The 24,642-nt window shown below is 37.5% G+C and overlaps 2 protein-coding genes across 3 annotated transcripts; both read right to left on the minus strand.

Moving 5' to 3' along the window:
- Positions 1 to 3,506: 3,506 nt before the first annotated feature.
- On the minus strand, positions 3,507 to 13,932 carry tmem154 (transmembrane protein 154). Of its 2 annotated transcripts, none has more exons than XM_041983889.1 (8): positions 13,800 to 13,932; positions 13,006 to 13,051; positions 11,742 to 11,800; positions 9,930 to 9,971; positions 9,583 to 9,744; positions 7,718 to 7,772; positions 7,346 to 7,422; positions 3,507 to 4,363 (listed from the first exon to the last, which is right to left on the minus strand). In XM_041983889.1, the coding sequence occupies exons 1-8, from the start codon at positions 13,897 to 13,899 to the stop codon at positions 4,344 to 4,346; spliced, it is 561 nt and encodes a 186-aa protein (XP_041839823.1). In that variant the 5' UTR covers positions 13,900 to 13,932; the 3' UTR covers positions 3,507 to 4,343. The 2 variants fall into 2 exon arrangements, with proteins under 2 accessions (XP_041839823.1, XP_041839822.1); XM_041983888.1 differs by having other exon boundaries at positions 7,718 to 7,760; positions 11,742 to 11,795; positions 12,989 to 13,051.
- A 23-nt stretch (positions 13,933 to 13,955) lies between these two features.
- Positions 13,956 to 22,913, minus strand: LOC121638850. Its single transcript, XM_041983881.1, has 6 exons — positions 22,844 to 22,913; positions 22,569 to 22,746; positions 20,116 to 20,170; positions 17,708 to 17,867; positions 17,024 to 17,475; positions 13,956 to 16,975 (listed from the first exon to the last, which is right to left on the minus strand). The coding sequence occupies exons 3-6, from the start codon at positions 20,146 to 20,148 to the stop codon at positions 15,683 to 15,685; spliced, it is 1,938 nt and encodes a 645-aa protein (XP_041839815.1). The 5' UTR covers positions 20,149 to 20,170; positions 22,569 to 22,746; positions 22,844 to 22,913; the 3' UTR covers positions 13,956 to 15,682.
- Positions 22,914 to 24,642: the final 1,729 nt, after the last annotated feature.

Raw genomic sequence — 24,642 nt, forward strand, 5'->3', positions numbered from 1 at the left:
CCGAATGGTTGTCGCAACGTGATGACGCTTTTTTTTCTCTTTTTTTTTTTTTTTTTTTTTTTTTTTTTTTTTTTTAGTTCGTACGCGCTTGAAAAAGACGTATGAACGTGTACCATTCAGATGAGACGGTGTTAATGTCAATCGTGATTATATTTCATATAGACATTGATTTAGTTGGTAGTTATAGTATAGTATAAAAATTAAAAAAGGCTAATCTTTATGTTATGTTCAAACAATATTAACATGGAAGGCTAAAATTCTTGGTTTATGTCAATCAGCAAGTTTATTTATTCTTCTGAGTATTATTATTTTTTATTATTATTGTTGTTGTTGTTATTGTTGTTGTTGTTGTTGTTTAATCTCAGTTTCGATTAGCACATGTTTTGATCAATAAAGTTTTGATTGAAAAAAAATAGCTAAGTTGAAAGAGGCTCCAATTCAAATTTCCAAACAAATGTGCCATTTTTGTCCTCTGTGGTGGTTACAGACCTTGGTACAGTACATAATGCTGTCCAAATGGTGTGAGAAAAAAATCTTCATAAACCTTAATTCAAAACTAAAATAGAAGAGGAATGACACAAACAGACACCAATTCCCTGATGTGTTTGGTGTGTTTTATGGTGTTTCCCTCTCAAACATTGCCTAAGCGTGATGATTGCAACAGACAATGCTCTGTAACATCACAGCTCTTGAAAGCAAACAAACAGAGACACTGGCGTGGCTGTGAAATGGAGCTGACAGAATGTGACAGGAGCAACAGTGCCTGCTGGGTAGTCTCTGCTTCAGTCAGCAAAACTTGGTAAATTCAGGAAGATCAGTCACTGGAGATATTGTGTTATGAGCAGGTCCTGTGGGGGATTGTATCACTTTTCCATTCAGTGTGGCAGATGTGCCTTCAAATACCTGTCCTCTTACATTCAAGAAAGTATATGCAGCTATGTGAAATTCCTTTTCTAATCTATAAGTGGAAGTTGGATGACTGAGCTTCAAGTTTAGGTTCAGTTTCCACAGTCAATCATTGCATTCTGTTTGCTAAAGTCATGTTTGCTGTTTCATTTACATGTAAACCAGTTTAACCATAATCTGATGCTGCCGTCACACACAGACAATCAGACAATACAACTGCTGTTGCAGCACTATCATCTCAGACCCAAAATAAAAGTGTCTTTTAAAACTGTCAACAAGTTAAGGACTTAGGCATGATGATCATATTTTTAAAAATGAAGTTAGAAAGTGTTGCACAAAGGTGGTTGTTTGTCTGGTCTAAAGATACATCACTCAGTGTATGATCATCTGAGACAAATTAAAGTGTTATATTGTCACATCTGAAAAGCTTGAACTGTGAGATGTTTTCTTTAAAAAAAAACATTTCATTAATCAGCTGTGTCAGTGAATCAATAGATTTCTTTTAACCCATTGTCATCTACATAAAATAAAAAATATTTTTTTAAAAAAAGTTAAACTGGAGCTAAATAAAGTAATGTTTGTGAAATGAACAATGAAAAACAACAATGACTACAACTCAGGCAATGATGTTGTCTTTTATTTGAGTAAAAAAAAAGTACAGTAAACCAAATGATTATGCATATTTAAACTAAATCATTCCTTCATCCAGAGTAAGCAGAACTTCATCTAAGATTGTTTGAAACCTGATAAAAACAAAAACTCAACTATATATTGGGAATCATCTTACCTGCCTCATAAAAGTCAGAAACAGAGGAAATGGAGCAACCTCAAAGAGCCTCATCGCTAGTAGTGCTGCTATAGTTCCATAAAGATACAGGACTTAGGAAAAATGACTGTTAATGATCCACCAGGAGTTATTCAATGATCAAATTCTGAAGGCTGCAAATCCAAAGTATCCCAGAATTAAAATGAATCATAGTGCACGTTTCTGGTCCTTCAAGCACATGCTCATTCAGAACCACAGAAAATATATTTTTACACTAAAACAGAACAACTGTTTAATGATAGAAGTTGTGGTAATCACTGTAAAAACACTAAACAGGTGTATTTTGGTTACATGTCCCTTTCTTTAAAGTCCCAGAAGTGAACTTTGGCAGATTTATGCATTTCGGTGCACTCAAAGACTAATTTGGCATCCATCTAGCATCCTGTCTTTTCTCTGAGCTCTCTCCAGCTAATAAAAGTCAGTTTGATGTCGACTTTTATCTTGTCTCTTGATTTAGTCATTTTCTTCAATGATGTGCTCTTGGGGTTCTTTGCTAAATCAGCCACAGTGCACCTCAAAAACAACCAGTGTGTTGGTATCTGGTTGCTGGTGTATGATGCGATGCCGTAAAGCAAAATGTAGCTGCCATATGATGATCTGGGCTGGGACATAAAGTTGTGAAATGTGGTTTCTCAGTCCTGAGATGCTGCAGGGCAATGAAGGCTCCAGGAATGTGCATAATGAATGTCAGTGTGCCTCTAAAATGAGTCAGAAGCACAGAGTTTTAATGTCAGAAACACATGTGGTGTTGCTTTTAAGGTCTGCACAGTTTGCAACCAGTCAAGTGGTTTACTCATTGGAAGCAGTACCAACGATGAAGCCTTACACTCGAGCCTGTAAGGTAAGATGGCACCTGTTTTGCTCACATTTGAAAGAAATGTTAATTCAAAGGTTAAAAATAAAACTGGATGGGCTTTTTAGTAAGATGCTTCAAATTTTCATCACCATAAAATCAAAGGTGAGGATGCTGCAACAGTCTTGAAAAATCTCTCTAAATTAAAATGAAGTATGTCTCGTGGTGTATTTGGGAAATTTATGTACAGATTATGTGCAGAACTGCTGCTTGGAAATCAAATGGAAAAGAGAATAAAAAAAGAGCAGAAAAACGCAGCCAGATCTTCATTTCTCATTTTTATTCATTGCTTTGGATTGTCTGTCCTTGCTCCTTCAGACCTTCTTCTGGTATAAATCTAATCAGCTTTCCACAAATGTGCATCAGACTTTCAGAGCTCAAAGAGGGATGCAAGTGAGGCTCAGCTGGGAATTCAGGGCAGTATACGGTAAAAGCTAAAGCACAGTGAGCAGTGACAGAAACATGTCATATCACACCTTAACCTTACAGCTTTAAACTTTTTTCTCTTAATTTGATATGATAATTTTAAAACTAATTATAATTATTACTTAGAGGTTTTATGCTAAATGCTCCTGATCCAAACTATTATGATTAAGGTAGACACTGAAATTATGCTAGATGTTTTATTTATTACTAATTTGCTGGAAAATGTTGATTAATCACACTGAATCTTTTACATATTGTGGAAAATTCAGCAGTGCCCTAGAAAGATACAAATTTGAGCTGCAGGTGGTACAACATGATGCTGCAATAGTTATCTACCAAACTTTGGGGGATTAATCCTTCAAAGTTACTAAATAAGAGCAAAAATGTTAATTAATGAAACAGTAGTTTCTGATCTAAACTCAAGCCAGTTTTTTTGTGTATATGTGTATAATAATTATTTAGTTATTAAAGAAATAAAAGACATAGGAAATGAGCATCATTTCATTGGGTTTTATTTACTAAAATTTTATTTAAAGGTCGTTAGCAAAAAAGAAAAACACCCTGATATTACATTTTTACAGAAGTCAATAAAATATTTTGATAATCTGAAATTTACAATTAAACAACACTGATTGACACTGAAAAAAAAGCCTCACAGTTTAAATCCAGCAGTTTAAAGCCAAAACTGGAAACAAAACATCTGAACAGCAACAGTAGATACCAGGTATTCAGAGTTGTGAGTTATGTGCAGTGAAAAAAATATTCCCAGAAACAGCTTTCAGAAGGCTGCTTCAGCAAAAGGTAATAATTTATCAAAAACCTCAGAAGCATCCATAAAGCAGCAGCTCCATGTCATGTATGCTTACTATGTATAAAAACCATCTGGAGCCATGAAATGTAAAAGGAAATCACACACTTACAAACAGGGTGATATTACAGAAATCAGACAGCATTTGGGATCTACAGGTCTGTATTTTTAGTATGTTTAATTGTGACATGTTCAGTCCTGGATGCATGTACCAAAAAGCAAAAAGATGACAGAAAACATCAATGCTACACTAATGATTGTTCATACTGAGAGAGACAATGTTGAACTAGTGCAGTTGTTGCATGTTGCTGTCCACTGAAGACAGTCAGGAGGTTTTACTCAAAGAAAGATGAGATTTTAAAACTCGTTATTTTACTGTAAAAATGTCTCCTAGAGTCGTTGCCTCCTGATGGTTGACAAGCTCCTCTGATGGCACATGTTGCTAGGCTTTTGCAGAAAGATCAAAGCATCGGGGGCTGGCGACTGTGCTTTGTTTACTGTGTCTGTGGACATCAGAGCATTCTTTAACTTGCAGTGGGGGAATCTTGAGAGAAAGATGAGAATATGTTAAAGTTTGAGGACAGACATGCATGATAAACAGATTGAAAATGTGACAATGGGCATTTTTAGGGTTAACTATTTAAAGAAAAGAAAGTCAGTGAGAAGTTTGTTTTTTATATATAAAATATGTTTAGTTTAAAAGGTTTGAATTTCAGCCTCATTCAGACAGTAAATCTCTGTATGTTCTCATCCTCATGGTAGAGAAATATGTCCATACACTTCTATTCACACACAGTTTGTAAAATATCCCATATTACATATCTGTGAGCAGTTAAAAGTATGTGTGCTTTTGTTTTCAGAGAATGGCTATAACTCTTTTTTTTGCAGCACTACCTCCTTCTATAGTTTTTCATGTTGACTGAAAGAATTTTAGCCCATTCCCTCTGAATAGAGGAGACATGACATCTGTCTAAACTCACTTAAGGTCTTCCTGCAATATTTCTGTTGGATTGAAGTCAAGACTTTGACTTAGCTACTTTAAAACATGAACTTTATTCTCCTTTAATAAAGCCGTCTTAATATGCAAATTCATCGATTTATTTATTAGATTTTACACAAATTCTTAGTTTTAATGAGATGGAACTAAAATCTAATGAAGATGAATATACCAGGATACCTGGCTTTATCTCCTTTCACACGGTTACTGTTGTGTTTATTTATGTTTTTTTTTACTTTTATGGGTGTGCAACTGTTAAAACTGCTGAATCCTTGAAGCTGCAATAATCCACATTTTTAATGAGCAGGGAAAAAACATATAGTGGAAAAAAAGTACATGTATTTCTGATACTACTGGAGTACTGCTCCATTTTGTTATGAAGACTTCAAAACCTGCTCTAAAACTAGCTTTAGCAACAGTTTTTAATAAGTGTTTTATCTCCCTCTTTGGCTTGGGTTCCTGTGGAATTTCACAGGTCTAATAAACAGTGCACAGCTGCTGCAGAAGATGGCATCACATTGTGCAACTTCAGCAGCAATAACATCATATTTACTCATGTTCTGAGATCTCTTGTGTAACCTGATGTGTGCAAAGTGCCTCCCTGCTGAATGAAAGTAACCTCTAGCCTTTGCACAGCTTTGGAAATGAAACCCTGAGAAAAAGAATTTTGTAAATGACGTTAGTCAACAGTCAGTGAGGTGGACCTTGACCTCGCCCTCTCAACCTTTCCAGTAAAGGAGGCTTTTCCAGGGTTAAGTTGCACCACACTTCCATGAATGCCTGTCGTAATCACCAGCAGATGTTGGGCGAGTTTGTTCTTTCAGACAATATCATGTGTGATGATGAAAGGTTCCACCACTCGTCAGTCACGGCTACACAGAAAGCAGCTGGTGCATCACAACAAACAGAGGCTGGCAGGAAAAAGGAAGCTGTTTGGAAAGACAGCTTATTGCCCAAGTCAAGTGTTAATGTTTGCTGTGTTGACATTGTTGAGTAAGACACCTCCTGTAACTTGTCAGATGGAATAACTTAGGGAGACCACTGGCACATCAATATTTATGTTTCTCTAATCTTTTGAGTGATTAAAGGGAGACAACATTTAAATAGTTGAAAGCATTTTCTTTTCTTTTGGATTAATATATAAGTTATCAGGTTCACAAAACCAAAAACTCCTAAAAACAGGAGCACAAAACATTTTTAAAGAGTAAATATCTTTGTCAATACATTTATATTTTCTAATTCCTTTATGCATTTGTGTTGATATCTTACACTTAAATAAATAAATGTATTACAAATTTAATAGGGTACAAATAAACTGGGCTGTACAAATTTATGTTAATCATAAGAACAGCTAGAGATGTTTAAAGTCCTTTGAGGTTTCACCAACAACAAACCAGGCAGGAAATCATTTAATTTTTCCTTGAACCATCATCAGGCTATCCAGTTTTTTCTCAGGAAATCTAAAGATATAGTTCAACAAGTAATGAAGTAAACTAGACTATACTGAAGCAGCCGGACAGGAGCCGTTAGATGCTCTGTGTGTGTTTTTAAAGAACAACAGAGACCTCTGCTGGATGAATTGTCAAGGTGTCACGGAGGAAAAAATTACTTCTACTGATCACTATTACAGTCATGTGAGAGAGAAACTACAGAAAAAAGAACATAGCAGCATGGTTTAGGTTTGTAAAGTTGTATCTGAACAAACCACAAGACTTATGAAACAATGTCCTTCTGACAGATGGGATTAAAGTCAAGATGTTTGGTTGTAAAATATGGCACCATGTTTAGTGAAAACCGAACACAGCATATGAACAATTAGCAGGCGAGAGGCAGGGTACACACTGGACAGAGCGTCAGTCCATTGCAGGGCCAACACAGAGATAAAAACAACTAATCACACTCACACCAGAGATGACTTAGAGTGACCCCCAGCTGTGACTTTTTCGCTATAAGGCAACAAATCCAACTAAATGATAACAAAGCCAAAGAATAAGGTCTGTTGCACATAAACAAATGCCCTCAAACCTCAATGAGCTGAAGCAACATTGTAAAAGTAAAAAAAGGAAAAAAGGGAACCAAAATGCTTTCAATTTAATGTGACAGGCTGATAAGAAAATACAGAAGATGATTATTTTATGTAATTGCTGCTCAGTGTGATTCTACAAACTACCAAATCATGGCGTCTGCTTAGTTTTACTACACACTGCTTTGGCTTAGTTGTAGTTTAATTCAAAATGGTATGGCGTAATATGCTGTTTTATTGTTCAGCTGAAGTTGGATTAACTAATTTTAAACCTAGTTTTTTCTATGTCACAATCCCACAACTTTCTAAACAACATTAATTTCTATGCATTTTTAAAGTGAGGTAAATAGCATGCACCTGTATTTCTCAAGGTTTTTAACAAATGGTCGTGTTGTGTGTTTTCCTGATTATTAATTAAGCATATCTCCTGATTTCCATTCAAACTGACACACACACTCTGGATTATTATTACTATTATTTGTTATTGCTTGCTGATGGACACCTACTGTCTTTTTTCATCCACTGGTCCAATTCCTCCATTTCGAGCTCCTGTACAGAAGGCACATCTTCCTCAAACATCGGCCTGAAACACACACACACACACACACACACACACACACACACACACACACACACACACACACACACACACACACACACACACACACACACACACACACACACAAAGTCTTAAGAAGAAGTCAGACAATGCAATGTGGTCATGAGATTGTGAGAAATGTTTCAGCTGTTGTTTCTATGATGAGTTGCAAAGCAGACTGAATAATAAGACATGACACCACAAACTCCGACGTGACCACAGCTTGAGTTTTTAAGCAGGAAATTGCCATAAGAGTAAACTCTTAAACATTAAAACTTACATTGGCACCTTCTCTGTGCTGGATCCGTCCAAATATGGATCTTCTTTACTCAAAGACAACAGAACAAGCTTCAGTCATGTTAAACATAATTAACATATCACAACATAACAGTTGGGTGTCATTAGACTTGCTGAAGTTCATTACATGTTCACTAACACACCATCACAGCAACCAGGATTTCAAAAAGGAAATTTAAATTTTGATTAATCAGACCACAAGATAGTTTTCAGTTTTACTTCAGGCCGTTTGTCAGGCAGTGTTTCTGGAACTTCTTTACATGTTTTCTTCTATTTATTTATTTCTGTTTGCACAATTCAGTCTTCTTTTTTTTAACAAGATTTTTTGGGCTATATTTGACAAAGGAATGCTAGGAATGGGCAGTGGCAGCTTTATGTATGCATATTTAATTTTCTGTCTGGGAACAGCGCAGAGATAAACATCTGCTCTGACTGCAGCTGGAAGGAAAAAGGTTGCTATTTGTTGCTTTATAAAAGAGTCACTATAGAGGGGTCTGTATACTCACTAAATATACAGAATCACTAATTTGGCAACACTGCAAGTTACCGGCTTTTTCCTCACTTACACAGGTGCACTTGCAGTCAAAAATTAAGTGCACCACTAAAATTTTTCATGCACAAACTTGCACATGCACGTGGTTCACATGCTTGATCTGCAAAGGGTCCCAGTGATGTGGAAGAAGTCATGCATGAATCACATACGATGAGGAGGAGGAGTACAGAACTGTGGTGGCCAGCTTTGTCATGTGGAGCAAGCAGGACCATCTGCAGCTCAGTGACGCAAAAACAAAAGAACTGGCTGTAGACATGCGGAGGTCAAGACCACCAGTGACCCCAATTTCCATCTGTGGTGCAAATGTGGACACTTTGGAGGATTATAAATACCTTGGAGTGGCCATTGACAATAAATTGGACTTCACTAAAAACATTGATGCCATCTACAGGAAGGGCCAGAGCTGTCTCCATTTTCTGAGGCAGCTGAGGTCCTTCAACATCTGCTGGATGATGCTCAGGATATTTTAAGAATATGTGGTGGCCAGTGCCCTTCTTTATGCTGTTGTGTGCTGGGGCAGCAGACTAAAGGTGGCGAACACCAGTCATGTTGTTGGAGTGGAGCTGGAGTCTCTGAGGGTGGTGCAGAGAGAAGGATGCTGTCCAAGCTAAGAACTACATGGACAGACCTTACCAACAACATGCTGAACAACCTCAAGAGCACGTTCATGCAACAGATTCATTCCACCCTGGTGCAATACGGAGCGCCACAGGAAATCTTTCCTTCCTCTGGCCATCAAACTCCATACCTCTGCACTGAACCAGAAGTCTGAGCCATAACCTTTTGTAATTATTGTAAAAAATGTAAATATATATCTGTGTATCACTGTCTTTGTTGTATTATTTCTCTTTTATATTTTTTTATTTAATTTGAGTGAATTATTCTAATTTCACTTGGATTCTTATTTTTCTGTTTTCTATGTCCTTTTTTCTCACACTGTCATAAATTATTCCTGATTCTAAATCTGTATTTCAAGCCCTGCTATGTAATTATTTTCACCACTGAACTGTGTCAGATTATGGTAAATTACTGCCTGAAAGTTAAAAAGTCACAGAATTATAACAAACTCTTCTGAATCCTAACTTCTACATGACTCACGGATGCTCTATAAATAACCAGCCTTTTTACTGACCTGTTGCAAGTTAACTCAACATTTATGAAATGTTGAACCATGCTTTGACTTTACACAAACATAATAATTAATTTCAAACCACAATTGAGATTAAATATGTTTTGTTGTTGTTTTCAATATATTGGAAAACTAACCTGATAAAAAGTCACCTTTTTGGACATACCTTGATTTATCGCTTTCTTGTTGCGCTGGCAGAAAAATGAAATCCCACCGACTATCATGCCAAGAATTACGACTGCAAGAACTACAATAATCAGGGTAATGGTGGAACTCCCATCATCCTGTTCGTTTGCTGAATCTGTACTCGTTTCATTTTCTGGAGTGCCTGCAGAAGTGCAGCAGTAGATTAGTGATAAAAAAAAAAAGCTAAACTTAACTTAGATTTAAGATTAACATTTTGAAATTATCTTTCAGTCAGTTGAATGAGCTTTAAAGGTGACAAGTTACAGCAATATGTATCAATATTAAACAGCTGGACTGATTTAATATTATAAGAATTAAAGGAACTACCTCCATCATAAACTCCTGAACCGGAGCCTTCAGTCTCGTCACCTGAAACGGAATAAACATTTACTTTGAAAGCGTAGTGGTGGAGCAAATCGTTCTCCGTGAAGAAGAGAACGATTGTGGATTTACCTGGCTCTGGGGGGGGGGGGGGGGGGGGCACTGTAACATTACATTTGAAGAGACATCTGAAACAACCAAAATTTACTTTTACAAATTTGATTCATGCTGCAAAACATTAGCGGACACCAAAACACTTACAGGAGGGCTTAAAAGTCTAGTTTTGGTTGATTTGCAATAACTCTGTTTTTCTAAAGTTATGGAAACGTGTGCTCCAAAAGCCATTTAATTAAACACTATATTATTTAATGTTATAAAGCATCTGAATGATTTTATACTGTTTGAGATTATATACTTTTCTAGCATGTAACAGACTTGGACTGGATGTGTCATGTTGATTTTAATTAATTTTTTTTTTTTCTTTTTAAAAAGCAGTAAATGGAGGAATGAAACATTTACACACGAGGTAATTAGATGATTTATTGAAAAGTAAAGGTTATTATATTGACCCTATTTATTTATTTACTAATATCTTTCCCTACAGCTTACAAACCACAAAGCATTCAAAAAGAAAAATGTCGATCTGATCTTGCTGGGGGTGGAATTCTTGGAGTGACAGGTTTGTGCCACATCTGCCGTTTTCCTTGATGGCCAGAAAGTTCTGTTTTAGTTGCATCTTACTTTTGCAGTGTCTGATACTTTAACTATATTTGGTTGCAGCTGTAGTGGTTTGCCATTTGCTAAGAGTCAGTGAATTCTAGACTCCATATACAGCGTCTTGTGTTTCCATACGCAAGTCTCAGGAGTGGTTCCAGATGTCAGCTTAGGAATGTTCTTTGTAAACTCCTATATAAGGCCACTAGTACACATGGTCGGTGGGATTCTCTACAATTGGCCCAGAGACCTCACAGATTCTGCAGATTTGTTTAAGATGTCACTTTCTGTAATAAATATTTTTTGTATTATAATTATTATTCATCAAGCTGGTGTCCAAAGCTCTTTTTACCACCAAACTATTTTTTGTCACATCACCTGGTTCAAGAAATTCACATCAAAATGGCATCACCTCACAATCACCACACTTTTCAGCATTTAAATGTTGTTATTCTTGTTCTTTTTATTCCACTTCATCAGTTTGGGCTATTTAATCATTTTATCTATTTCATTAATAATTTTTATCTGCTTTATTAGTATCAAAAACTTACATAAAAGCTTAGAACACATCCATTAAAATTACAGGTTGCAATGCAATGCAACAAAAAAAAGATATGTTTAAGGTGAAATACTTTGTAATGGATTTTTATGTCATATTTTCAGCCTTTCACAACATATTTTTCTTAGAATTAATTTATTGACTTTTAAACAAAATTTTCACCTGGGATATTAGTATTATGTCGTGCTTCTCTGATTTGCTCTTACCACTGTTCCCCCCCCTCTTGGTTAGATACTGCAAAACACCTCTCCATTACTTTTGGGCACGGTTAAACTATTCAAAATCATAGGGTAAAGCTTTAAAGAACAAAAAGTGCAGCACTCCATGAAAACTGAAATCGAACTGAAAAGTCTGCATAATGAATATTACAAATGTAAAAGAGTACAGAAATATGTTTCGATATGCAATAGCTAGCCAGGTTTAATACTGTATAAATATTAAAGCAACAACCTCCTGAATCAGTTTCACCTGTGGTGTCCACAGCTGGACCTAAACAATCGTTGACAAACAGTTTTCCATGAAGAAGAGACGGATTGTGAAATTACCTTTTTCTGAAGAATGACTTTCTGTGGAGGAAGGTTGAAGTGTTGAAATGGGATCTGAAACAGCAGGAATTTGGTTTTACAAATCACTTTGTATCACACTGCAAAACGTTGGCTGTTAAACAGCTATTAAATAACATGCCAAAACTAACTTGAACTACTGAGTTCAAGTTAGAGTTAGAGCCTCTTGATTGGACCACCGTCCTTGTCCCAGTATTCATTGATGGAGGGGAATTAAAGTCATTGACTAAAATATGTCCAACAATGTGGACTGTGTGGAAAAAACATTCAAGACACTGATGCTTTTAACCTTTTATGTTGAGGATAAATCCTACGTTAAGTGCAGGTAAATTCTCGGCACAAACGTCTTGATATAACAGAAATGCTTATTTTCTCAGATGATGTTACAGTTATAAAATCAGGATTTGAGTAAAGCAGAGCGATAGTCTGCAAATGTTTTATGGGACCGCAAATTGACATCAGTCTTTCAACCACAATGTTTATAATGATTGCTGTCAAATCAACACAGAAAAAAAGTTTATGTTAAAGTAGATTTATTGGGAATTATATAAAGGGAATAGTAATATTACACACATACAATTCCCTAATTTTCAGCATTTACATACAGGAGCATGTCTTCAATTCAGTTTTAGTCAAATGAACATATTTACAACTTCAAACAATGGAAGAAATACGTTTCAGTAATGAGACAAATATGGCATAATAGGAATAAACAAACTTGGGTGGCACGATTAGTCAGGCCTTGAAGGTCAATACTTTACCGTGCTCTCTTTCTTGAATAATTACAACTGCATGTTTCTTGTCACATTTTCGTGTTGTGGTCTATTCTCCTGAAGGGTGGCACACCGTTTTTATTAAGAATGTGCTTATATTTAGCACCATCCATCATTTCTTCAGTTCTGATAAATTCCCCAAACCCTACTGAGAAAAAACATCACTATAACATCATGCTGCCAACAACTTACGGGGGTGGCAACGTGCGGGGGTGGCATTTTCAGAGGGACAGGTTGGTGCCACATGTGGTGTTTTCCATGATCTATTTTTGTTTAATCTGACCTGAAAATACTTTTTAAAGCACTTTACGTAATTCAGCCTTCCTGACAAAACTGACAACTCCTACAGACTTGATCATAAAAAGTAGCCAACTATATATATAATAACACTCCACCTACGTCTGGCCAACATAATGTATTAATGCTACTGGAATGCAGTAGTGCAGTAGTGCTTACCTGGGTCACCTGCAGCCCCATTTGTTTCTGGTGGATCTCCTGTTGTGTCGCTAAGGTCCTCCTCTGTGAAAAAATAATGCAATACAACACATCTGTTAGTTTGGGTACAGTTAAACCATTAACAAATATTGTGAAGCTTAAGGAACATGTGGACAACTCATTCTGAAACTGAAACACACATATGAATAAAGATTATTAACTCTTAAAGTGATTAAATATGACATTTTTTAGTTTTTTTTTTAATAACAACACCATCAGAGTAGCAACCTGAGTTAGATCACACAGAAACTGTAGACGTCCTTTAAACAGAAATCACATGTTGGAAAGACAAAAGAAGGTGGAGATGTTGAGCAATTAGTTCCCCTCAGAAGTTAGTGTAATTTCACACATTTCGCCACTGAGATAAGTTTCAACAAAACACAAACTGGAATTTGACTCATCAGAAATACTTTAATTTTACGTGTAGGTTATTCATCCCAAAGTTGTAACAACATTTTAAGAGTGAAAAACAGACCTTATTGAAATCCAGCAGGCTTTAAGTCATGTGTACATTACATCCGTACAGTTTTGACTGGAAGGAAAATATAACTGGAACAAATTCAGTCAAGTTTCAGTGTAGCTGATCTGCTCTGTCAGTTTCTAAATCTTCTAATTTTACAACAATAACACTTTTAGCGTTTCATTGAGAGGCGCTAATCACAGTCACAAAGTCAGAGGAGCACAGTAAGACAGAAAAAAGGGAGAACAGAGGAAAGACGGGAAGAGAGGAATGTTGCTTTGAGTGTAAAGAAAGTATCGCTCCTCGGCCTACCTGTCCTAGTGGAACTGGTCAGCAGCAGCAGCAGCAGCAGCAGCAGCAGACTGGTCTTCACCTGAGAGCCTCTCATGTTACCACACAAAGAGGCAGACATAGTGCCATTGTGAGCCAACTTCCTCCTGCACTGTCACAGCATCACACTTCCTGATCTGACTTAACATTTTAAAAAGGACAAAAAAAAAAAAAAAAAAAAAAAGCTGCAAGCACAGCACACACAGACTCACTCCGATGTGATGCAATCATCTGTGTGCTTGTAGCTACAAGTCTGACGACTCCTCAGCAGCAGTGCAGTCACATTCCTGCTGGTCAGGTATGCAGAGCAGTGGAGTGAAACGGCAGCTGAGCAAACGTTTTGTGAAAGAAAAAATGAAGAAAAAAAAAAAAAAAAGAAAAAAGAAATTATAGTTTCTAAAGACCTCACAGTGAGTGTCAGCTGCTCAGGTGCATTTTATCAATACATAGCAACCCACTCCAAGGCTGTGAAGTCACTCCGTTTTTGTTTGCATATCTGCTTCTTAACATGAGGTAAACTGGTGATCGTGCTGCTGATGATCTCTGTGCTGGCTGTTTTAAACCTGTGGCTGACTCTGACAAGGCTTAAATGAATAGTGGAGATGAGATGGGACTGTGTTTCAACATGTGGTGTGAATCAGTTGTGTCTCTTATCTGTTCATCAAAAGTGGCATTAAAGGATAAATTATACACCCTTTACTTTCAAGAGAAGGGAGTTGGGTAATGTTGGATGAGTCTTCTATGACAAATGTGAACCAATGATGACTAATGAACGTTAACTTTAAAAAAAGAGAAAAAAAAGATGTTTAAATGTGAATAAAGAAATATTGTGCTTCTCAGCCATTTACATGCTTTAAATGGAAAAAAACATTAATATAAACAAAAGAAAAACAGAATAATAGTGTTTATATTGTTTGGAAATAGATTTTTTTTAAACTAAAAAAATTAAACATATTTCTGGGGGTTCATATCTAAAATAAAAACAATGGTCAAGTTGTTTTCCATTTATGGAAAAAGTACCCCAAATACATAAAGTTATACATCATTTAGAATCATAATAACTATGAATAAAGCTGTTAGAAACTTTCATAACCTAATTTCATGCATGGTGTGAATTGTTTTGCAGAGACAAATTAAAATGAAAACTGTAATGAATAAACTAAATATTTTATCCTTCTGAAGAATCTGTTTTCACTGCACATTTGTGATGAAGGACATTTATCCATGACTACTTAATTATTTTTTAACTTGGTCATATGATCTGAATAAGCTGGCTATAAGGACAGCTTTGGCTTAGGAGGAAGAGCTTATTCCATCTTTAAAATTGGGCTTAAAACTCAGGATGCACCAACGCAGTCTCATAGAAAAACATGAAGTTGTCAGTCAACAGCTTTGTATGTATAAACACAATGTTGTACCACATTTAATACGGGAGGATGCGTCCATTTGGAGGGAGGATGCTGCTACACACCCGTCTGCCAAATGGGAGAAATATGATGATGTCCCATTCTGACCACCTGTGTTCAAGTAAGTAAGTAAATACTGTTTTCTAGCAACTGATGTTTCACCGTGAACAATCTAAGGAAAAGGACAAAATCAATCTGCAGAGCAGGTTTATTCCTACTGCGTTTCAGGCACAATGAGGCTCCTGTTCTCCTGCCTCATACTGTACATGATCTTTCAAACAAATGAACCAAGCAACACTGCAGTGCAGGAGGGGCCCAACTGGTCTCAACTGGTCCCACTGAACAAGTTTGAACTGAACTTGTCTAAATGCACATGCACATCTTTGAATAAACTGAGTGATGAATGAATAAAAATAAAATAAAAAAGTAGTTGCAACTCATAATTGCAACAGTCCTGTATTAGCTGGTATGTTTTTCTTGAAATAAGTGAATCTCATGTTTCTCTGCTGTAGGAGAACAGACAGAGTGAGGAGTCTCCATTGACATTTCTGTGCTCCTCGGCTCAGTCACAAACAATTCCCTCTGTGTTTGGAGAAGGTGCCATCTAGCAATGTTCTTGTGCGCACAAGATTTACTCGCCTTTGTAAAAGGGCAATAGAAGCTCTCGTCCTTTCTATTGTAAGTCACCATAACTCTGCCAAAACAACACAATGGGCAAACTTTGGGCTCATGAATTGAAAGACATATCAGGTCTCCAACTTCTAACAACAGTGACAATGGTGCATGAGCTTCATCTGCAGTTTTTTGCCTCATTTTGCAAATTGACACCATAGATTTCTTCAAAATACCCAATTTCAGCATTTCTTCAAGAACTTTGTGTTTTAGGGGTCCTTTGTTAGCAGTGCTGCTGAAACATTCCAGTGATGGGGCATGCTCACAAAGGCCGTGACTGAGGTTTTGCAGTGGAAGTGCCTGAAACTGGCTCAGTTTCTCCGATTCACATTTCTTCGCAGGTTGGTCATCCTGTGATTTGCTTTGGACACCTGCTGGTACACAGAAACCAGGACCTCTTGGGAGTGAAAATGGGCAGAGGTTGTTTTGAGCACCCTCGCTTTTAGGGTGAGGAGTGGCTTTATTATCATGTGGCTTTAGATGTTTTCTTTTGATATGTACAGGCAAGTTCCTCTTGTACAGAACAAGAGAGCAGTGAGGGCACTTTACTAACTTTGCATAGATAGAATATGAGGATGGCCGTTTAGTTCCACCTGCAGCCTCCTCGAGTGACTCCACCATCTCAGACTGTTTAGCTCCCCCTGCTGCCTCTTCGAGTGACTCCATCATGTCAGACTGTTCAGCTCCCCCTGCTGCCTCTTCGAGTGACTCCATCATGTCAGACTGTTCAGCTCCCCCTGCTGCCTCTTCGAGTGACTCCACCATCTCAGACTGTTTAGCTCCCCCTGCTGCCTCTTCGAGTGACTCCACCATGTCAGGCTGTTCAGCTCCTCCTGCTGCCTCCTTGAGTGACTCCACCATGTCAGACTGTTCAGCTCCCCCTGCTGCCTCCTTGAGTGACTCCACCATGTCAGACTGTTCAGCTCCCCCTGCTGCCTCTTCGAGTGACTCCACCATGTCAGACTGTTCAGCTCCCCCTGCTGCCTCCTTGAGTGACTCCACCATGTCAGACTGTTCAGCTCCCCCTGCTGCCTCTTCGAGTGACTCCACCATGTCAGACTGTTCAGCTCCCCCTGCTGCCTCCTTGAGTGACTCCACCATCTCAGACTGTTCGGCTCCCCTTGCTGCCTCCTCAAGTGACTCCACCATCTCAGACTGTTCAGATGCGCTAGCTGCTTCCTTGGGTGAGAAAGTGAGGGATTTGAAGGCCTCTAGAGGTGAGGCTGAGGGTGACATTCCTCCATGACAGGACTGTGGCGTGACTGCAGGTGACTCAGGCAAAGCTGAGGGAGGTAGTGTGTAAGAATGGTCAACACGTACTGCTGATGTAATAGCACAGGCAGACACTAGAGTAAGAAGCTCTGAGTGAGAATGTGCTAAAGTATCTGGGGAGGATGTGGGGATGAATAGAAATAACGGGAACGGGTCATTTTCAACTGATGACACTGCCTCATGTTTCTTTTGGCATCCAGTCACGTGTAAATACATGTCCTCCTTTTTCACAATGGTGTTTCCACAGAATGGACAGTGGTAATGACCTGTGTGTCGACATGGCAGGTTGCATCTACAAATGACGGTGTCTGCAAGAGAACAACAATCTAACTTTAGAAATGTATAACAACCCCAACAAAAGTAAGTATATTGTAAATGCAATATTATTTAAAATTTGGTTAAGTCCATCAGCAAATAATTTTACAAAGTTACATTACAGATTTCCAAAAAGGTCAAGCACTTAAAAGTAACTGCTGCTATTTACTGACAACATGCAGGTTTTTATTATCATTATTTCTCTCTAGGTGATGCCCGTCATACCTTCAAAATGCACTGCTGTTTTAATGTGGTTATCCAGGTGTCTTCCTATTGTTTTCTCACTTTTGGTATGAAATTTTGGACAAAGGGGACAACTCAGCCAATAGTTGTTTGAATATTTGCTCTCTAAGTGGGTTCCATTCTTTATTATGGATAGGTGCATCTGGAAAACAAAGTATATGTTTAATCAATTGACTCATGGCAAGTGTTTGAAAGTCAGCAAGACAGTTGCTAAATAATGAGAAATACAGATATGCATAATGGCTGCAAAGAAACCAGAATCTAATGCATGTGAATGCTTTGGTTTATAAACTGATGAATAACAAGCACTGATTTCAATCAGGGTTGGTACAGTCATTTAGGTGAGTTATCTGCTTGAGTTTCTGTCTTGGTGTCGCGTTATTGTTTACATTGCTAGTGTGGGGCTCTGTCGTTAGCACCTTCTCTCTACAACCATTTGAGGCCGTGAGGCGGGTCACACCCCTAGTGTACTGCTCAGGGCAAAGCAGACAGAGTCAGTTTCAGTCAGTTGCAATCAAGCAAACTGGGATCAGCTGTGTGAGCTCCAGGTACTTTACCACACATGGTGTGCTGAAGCGTCAGCCATTGTGTCAGCCCACATAGGGTAAAGACCTGCGAGTTTACCTGCACAAGTCCACCGAGCAAGGGCACAAGCTTACAGCTCCTCACCACTAAATCAACGCACAATGTGCTTCAAACCCATCCCTGTCAGACATGGGTACAGACCAAGACGTGTTAACCATAGACACCGCAATCAGCAAAACCTGTCCTTTCCAATGCCATGCACGTCTGCCACATTCTCTGCTACCTTCAGTTTCTGGAACTGTCAGTCTGCAGTGAACAAAACAAAATTTATCAGCTCACTGATAAATCTCAGACATTCAGGTCCTAGCCCTGACTGAGACCTGGATTTGTCCAGAAAACACAGCTACACCAGCTGCCCTTTCTGTCAATGCAGAATTTACCCAAACACCTCACTCAGCTGGACGAGGAAGTGGAACGGGCATTCTTATTTCTAAAAAGTGGAACTTTACCTCTCTCCGTCCTATGGCTAACTGCTCATCACTTGAGTATCACACAGCAAAGGTCTCTAGACCCATCACTGCATACATTCAAAATAAATAAAATTGAGTAAACTTTAGGAAAATGTAATGGAAAATTTACACAGAACCCTTATATTCTGTAGACTACACTTTGCATTGTTAAAGCTTGGCTTATGTTTTACTTAGGGAGGAGAATGACTGTGTACCCAGATAAGGATTTAGTGAGCTCCCCTTCCCCCTTTTCTTTTCATCCTTGTACCAGGCCATGAGGGGTTTACTACAATGACCTTCGACCTCGATGTTATCAGCTCAGACTCTGGCTCTATATTAACCAGAGCACACATGTATCTCTTCAGACTCACTTAGCAGATCTTTCTGACTGTGTGACTCTCATTGCTGATCAGCTCTTAATGAAATACTTTGTTTGATTCTCACTTAGTTTGTGATCTTTGATAAATAAAAATTCCACAACAAAAACCAACAAACTTGAACTGATCATGATCTTACCTTTTCCTTCATCGTCATGTTTTATGCCTGTTAGCATGGTAAGTGTTGCACTACTGCTACCCTTCTTATTTTTAAATTTCCTTTCAGTGTCCCTTCATTTTAAAGCCGTAATTACATTTAAATTTTTATTAAAGCAATAATTACATACTTCACTGCCTCTAAATCTTAATAATATAATAAATAAATATATATATATATATATATATATATATATATATATATATATATATATATATATATATATATATATATATATATATATATATATATGATAATAATATAATAACAAGACCTCAAGCATGTGCAGAGCACAGTTTCCAGTAAAAGAAAAGATTTCTGCTGTTAATGCAAAACATCATAGTCACCATTTTATCTGCATCCCGAGCCATAGATATATATAATAAAGGGTAGATGACACACTTGTGCTGCTGGTAAATGGAGTCAAACGTCCGCACTGGCAGCCATCCTGCCACAGTCAGCTTGCTCACTCATAACATTGTTTTAATGTTGCATCTAATTTACAAATAACTGATTCAATTTTATAGCGATTTTCAAAGAGTTTGGTTTGTATTAACTGTTTTGATGGTAAAGGTTGCTTACCCCTGGGTGTAATTTCAATGTTCCCATATGTTTGTTCATTCAAGTGTATGAGTGACAGAGCAAGTGAGATAGTTAGTGTTTCTCAAAATTTTTACAGAGTACCACCTCAAATAATATTGGCCTCTTAGACTAGTAACATCATCATAGACCTTTCTGGGTACCACTGAGACAAAAGGATTTAATAAAACAAGCCATATGATGCTCTTATTTGTTTGGGACATTCCACATGCAAATACTCACATCTGGTCGAGGTGCATCCTGAGGAAAGTCCATTGGCAAGTTGTCTTCCACTCTTCTAAATCAAATCAAATCCAATTTTATTTATATAGCACCTTTCATGCACGTGGCAACACAAAGTGCTGTGCATGATAAAAACAAATCATGCATATCCAATACAAGATTTAAAAGCCTTCATATCAAAATTATAACAAAAAAAAGAAAAAAAAAAAGGCACACCTCATAGTTGTACACACACACAGTCGCACACAAACTCACACACATTAAAAACAAACTTCATGCACACTCGCCCCGCCCATCCATACCCTATTTTGCACAAAGATGAACTCCCATCGCTAATAACTGTCTCTGAACTTAGAAGTATAAAAGTAATAATAAAATGAAAACATCTCACTCGACACTGCTGTGAGGAAACAATATCTTGGGGATCCAATCACACCGGAAGCCAGCCTACCCATGACCACAGAGGGCGCCACCACAGGAACCACCCAGGCCAGGACAGGACTGGATCCACACCACAGCCACAGGGCTGCATTGCGAGACCCCCAGCCACCCAGACAAGGGCAGTCACCATGGCAACAACCCTGCACGCCGAGCCATCGGTGTGAAGGATCCCCAGAAGGAAAACACTGGAGTTAAACAGTATAAACAGGAATAAACAAATTTAAAAACAATAAGAACTCATAAGGGCGGCAAGATAAAAATGCAGATAAAGGAGTTCCATGTAAATAGGTAGTAAAAATATATGAATATATGATTAAATAAGAAATATTCTAAACAATAGCAAATAAAATTCAGCTATAAGCTAGACTAAAAAGGAAGGTACTGACCCTTTTTTTTCATGAACAGTCTCTGCAGCCTTGAGGTTCTCTGGTAGGCTGTTCAGCAGTCGAGGCCCATAGCGGTGGAACGAAGCCTCGCTGTAAGTCTTGGTTCTGACTTTGGGAACAACTAAAAGCCAGTACCAGAAGACCTCAGGGTCCGCAACGGTTCACAATTTAAAAGCAGATCTGATAAATAAGAAGGCCCAAGACCATTAAGACATTTATAAACCACTAAAAGAACCTTAAAAACAATCCTGAAACGCACAGGGAGCCAATGCAGCGATTTTAAAACTGGTGTGATGTGTTCCCACCCCGTTCTGCTGAGTTCTGGAGTAATTGCAGGTTAGGGATAGACTTTTTTGGAAGACCAGAGATCAGGGCATTACAGTAATCTAATCTACTAGAAATAAAAGCATGCATCAGCACCTCAGTGCTGGCAAGAGAAAGAAATGGGCGGACTCTGGAGATGTTTTTAAGATGATAAAATTCTGTCTTTGTGACATTTCTAATGTGTGGAATAAAATCCAGCTCAGAGTCGAAAAGGTCGCCCAGATTTCTCACACACTGAGAATGTTTAAAGTTTTGTAATTTTGATAAAATGATCTCTTTCTTGTCTTCAGGACCGATAATTAAAATGTCAGTTTTGTCCTGATTAAGCTGTAAGAAGTTCTTTGCCATCCATGACTTTATATCTAAAATATAGCTTAAAAGAGTGTTAACTGGCTCTAGGTCATCAGGAGACACAGCGATGTAAAGCTGCATGTCATCAGCATAGCTGTGAAAATCAATGCAGTGTCTCCTGATGACATCCCCAAAAGGTAACATGTACAAATTAAAAAGAAGTGGGCCAAGAACTGATCCTTGGGAACCCCACATTGGATTTTATGGATCTGAAAATAGGAATAAAACCATTTAAAAAAAAGTACCTGATAGGCCCACCAGACTTCTAAGTCTGGTTAATAAAATCTGGTGATCTACTGTATCAAAGGCAGCATTTAGATCCAGTAGAACCAGGACAGAAAGTTTCTGTGCGTCAAAATTACATCTAAAGGTCATTAACAATCTTTAAAAGGGCGGTTTCGGTACTGTGGTTCCTCCTAAAACCAGATTGATATTTTTCCAAAATATTGTTTTCATCCAAGAAGTCATTTAACTGAATAAAAACAACTTTTTCAACGGTTTTACTTAAAAATCATTGGCTGGATACAGGTCGGTAATTATTAAGAACAGTGGGATCTAAATTACTCTTCTTCAGAAGGGGCCTCACCACCGCCCTTTTGAAGGCAGATGGGAAAACACCCGTCTGAAGAGAGTAATTAAATATATTTAAATGTTCATACTCAAAGAAACCATAAAATGTTTTTAAAAGTGATGTGGGAATTGGATCTAAAAGGCAGGTGGTTGGGTTAAGTTGGGAGAAAACTCGACCAAGCATCTTTGCATCAACCAGGACAAAACTCTCCAGTGTTTCCTCAGAAGTGATTGTGCTTCTGTCTAAAATGTGCTGCATTAAACAACACATTATATAATTAGCAAAAACAAAAACTAAAGTGTGACATTTTATAACATATTTATATATTGATATATCAATCTTTTACACCTTGAATTATTTTTGGTCAATGATACACATACCCTTTGAAGATGAGCTGGAAAATTGAAAATGGTTGGCACAACACTTTCTTTAAGCCGGACAGTCCTGTCAAAGTCCTCACACCTGAAGTGCAGAGCAGTGTACTGTCAGAGGCAACAAAACTGTTCCTTCTTAGGGCAAGTTCCCACTTCCTCCTCCTTTCTCGGGTTATGGGAAAACCTTAAAAGCATGAGAAATGCATTCAGATATTTAAAGTATTGTCAACATTTTCAATCCTCCTATCCTTTACATGTAGGGTGAGGACATTAATACACACCTAAATTATCATAACAGATTATTTGGTTGACTCTCCTGTACGTTGTTTGCCAACCGCCAATAAACTGCAGAAGAAGAAGGAGGCTGGCTCTCCTAAATACTCATTAGCATTAAGCAATATCAGAAGGGTATTCTTAAGATAGGGGTTTTTGTTTGTTTTTTAGTTTGCAGAGTACATATATGAATATAGGGGAATGCTAATTAGTCTTGCTTCTACTGAAATCCAGGATGAAGTAAAATCCCTCCCAAAATAAAACATTCCTGCTCTAATTTGGGCTGCCTAGTATACCACTCACGATTTGGTAATTGTAATCCACCTCGATCATGAGTAACAAAGATTATTTAAAACATAATCATAATATTGTCATATCTTAGAGGTGAAAGGTGATCCCACGGGTACTCGTTTCGAAACAACAGGGATTAAAAGCACCGTAGGCTGCACAAAAGTCTGGCATCGACTTCTATCTTCTGTCTATGTGAAATAGTATTGCATTATGTTAACAACTATGCTTTTGGGGAACGGACCCAGCTAATAACTACAATCACATCCACAAAGATTGGAATTTAGACAAAACATTAGCTTGTCATAAAATCGTTATAGGTGTGAATAAAACCTAGCTATATAATTGAAATTCTCAATTTTGGTCTCAGCCTTGATAACTTGCACAAGTAGGCTAGCTAGTAGCCGTGATACCCAACTTTGGTGCACAATAAGTCGTTTTTCAAAGACAAAAGCAGCAATTTCAACATGTTCAAGAATTATAGCCACGTTAATAACTTTGGTAAGAAACCGAACCGTTTCTTGTAAATCTGTCAAGATTTCAGTGAAATGAGAATATTTGCGTTTGTGCAGATGGCTCACCGTACCTCAGATAATTCAGATCCCACGAGAGAGCTTGCCCGTGGCAAGATGGCTACCGGTAATGACGTTCGAAACTTCGCCATAAAGCGTCAAGCCTTTATTTTATTTATGTCCCGCACAGACCATCCGTGTTGTGAACCTTTTTCTGATTTATACAGCTTGAACATTATTCAAAACCTAAAAGTTCACCAACCATAGAAATACGTTTTTTCTCTCTCTCTCTCTCTCGTTTTATTGTCCACACGACAAATGGCTGGAACAGTTAAAAGATAGACAAAGAAAAACTTCCGAGTAATAATTGAATTACATTAAGATTAATCTAACATCTAAAACCGAATAACTGAATAAGTACATATTTTATTATCTGTTTGTTTGAAAAAACTCGAATTCAAAAAACGGGGGGAAAGTGCTGTAGATAAGTCCAAAAAGCTAAAGAAAAGAAAAATAAAACGAGAAGAAACTATAGTTTTTTTTTTAAGGTAAAAATGAATAAGCTATAAAAATGGATTTGGCAAAAGAAGTGAGTTTTTGAGTTTATAGGAACTTCCTTTCAGATTGAGGTTTACTGTAAATTAATAATAAAATTACAAGTTAAAATTTCTTTGAGACTCCTGTACACTTTTTTCACCAGTGTCGATGAATGTTGATTTTCGTAAATCATTTTTCTTAACCTGATGTATTCTCATTCTGAAATATTGTAAATTCTCAAAATATCTTGTTTAAACTTTATCGTGGTGTGTCCCAAAATTTTAACAAAACATTTATTCAGCAAAAGTCAGTGAGAAAAATAAAATTTCTTTTATTTAGATGTGCCAACTGATTAAGCAACGAAGGATAAAGCAGGAATTTTATTAATTTATTTATTTGTATTTCAGGCATATTGAAAACAGGAACTTTGTTATTTCATTTGCAACACATGCGAACATAATTTAGTGACG

This window comes from Melanotaenia boesemani, chromosome 4, assembly GCF_017639745.1.
Source record: "Melanotaenia boesemani isolate fMelBoe1 chromosome 4, fMelBoe1.pri, whole genome shotgun sequence".
Classification (NCBI taxonomy): Eukaryota; Metazoa; Chordata; class Actinopteri; order Atheriniformes; family Melanotaeniidae; genus Melanotaenia; species Melanotaenia boesemani.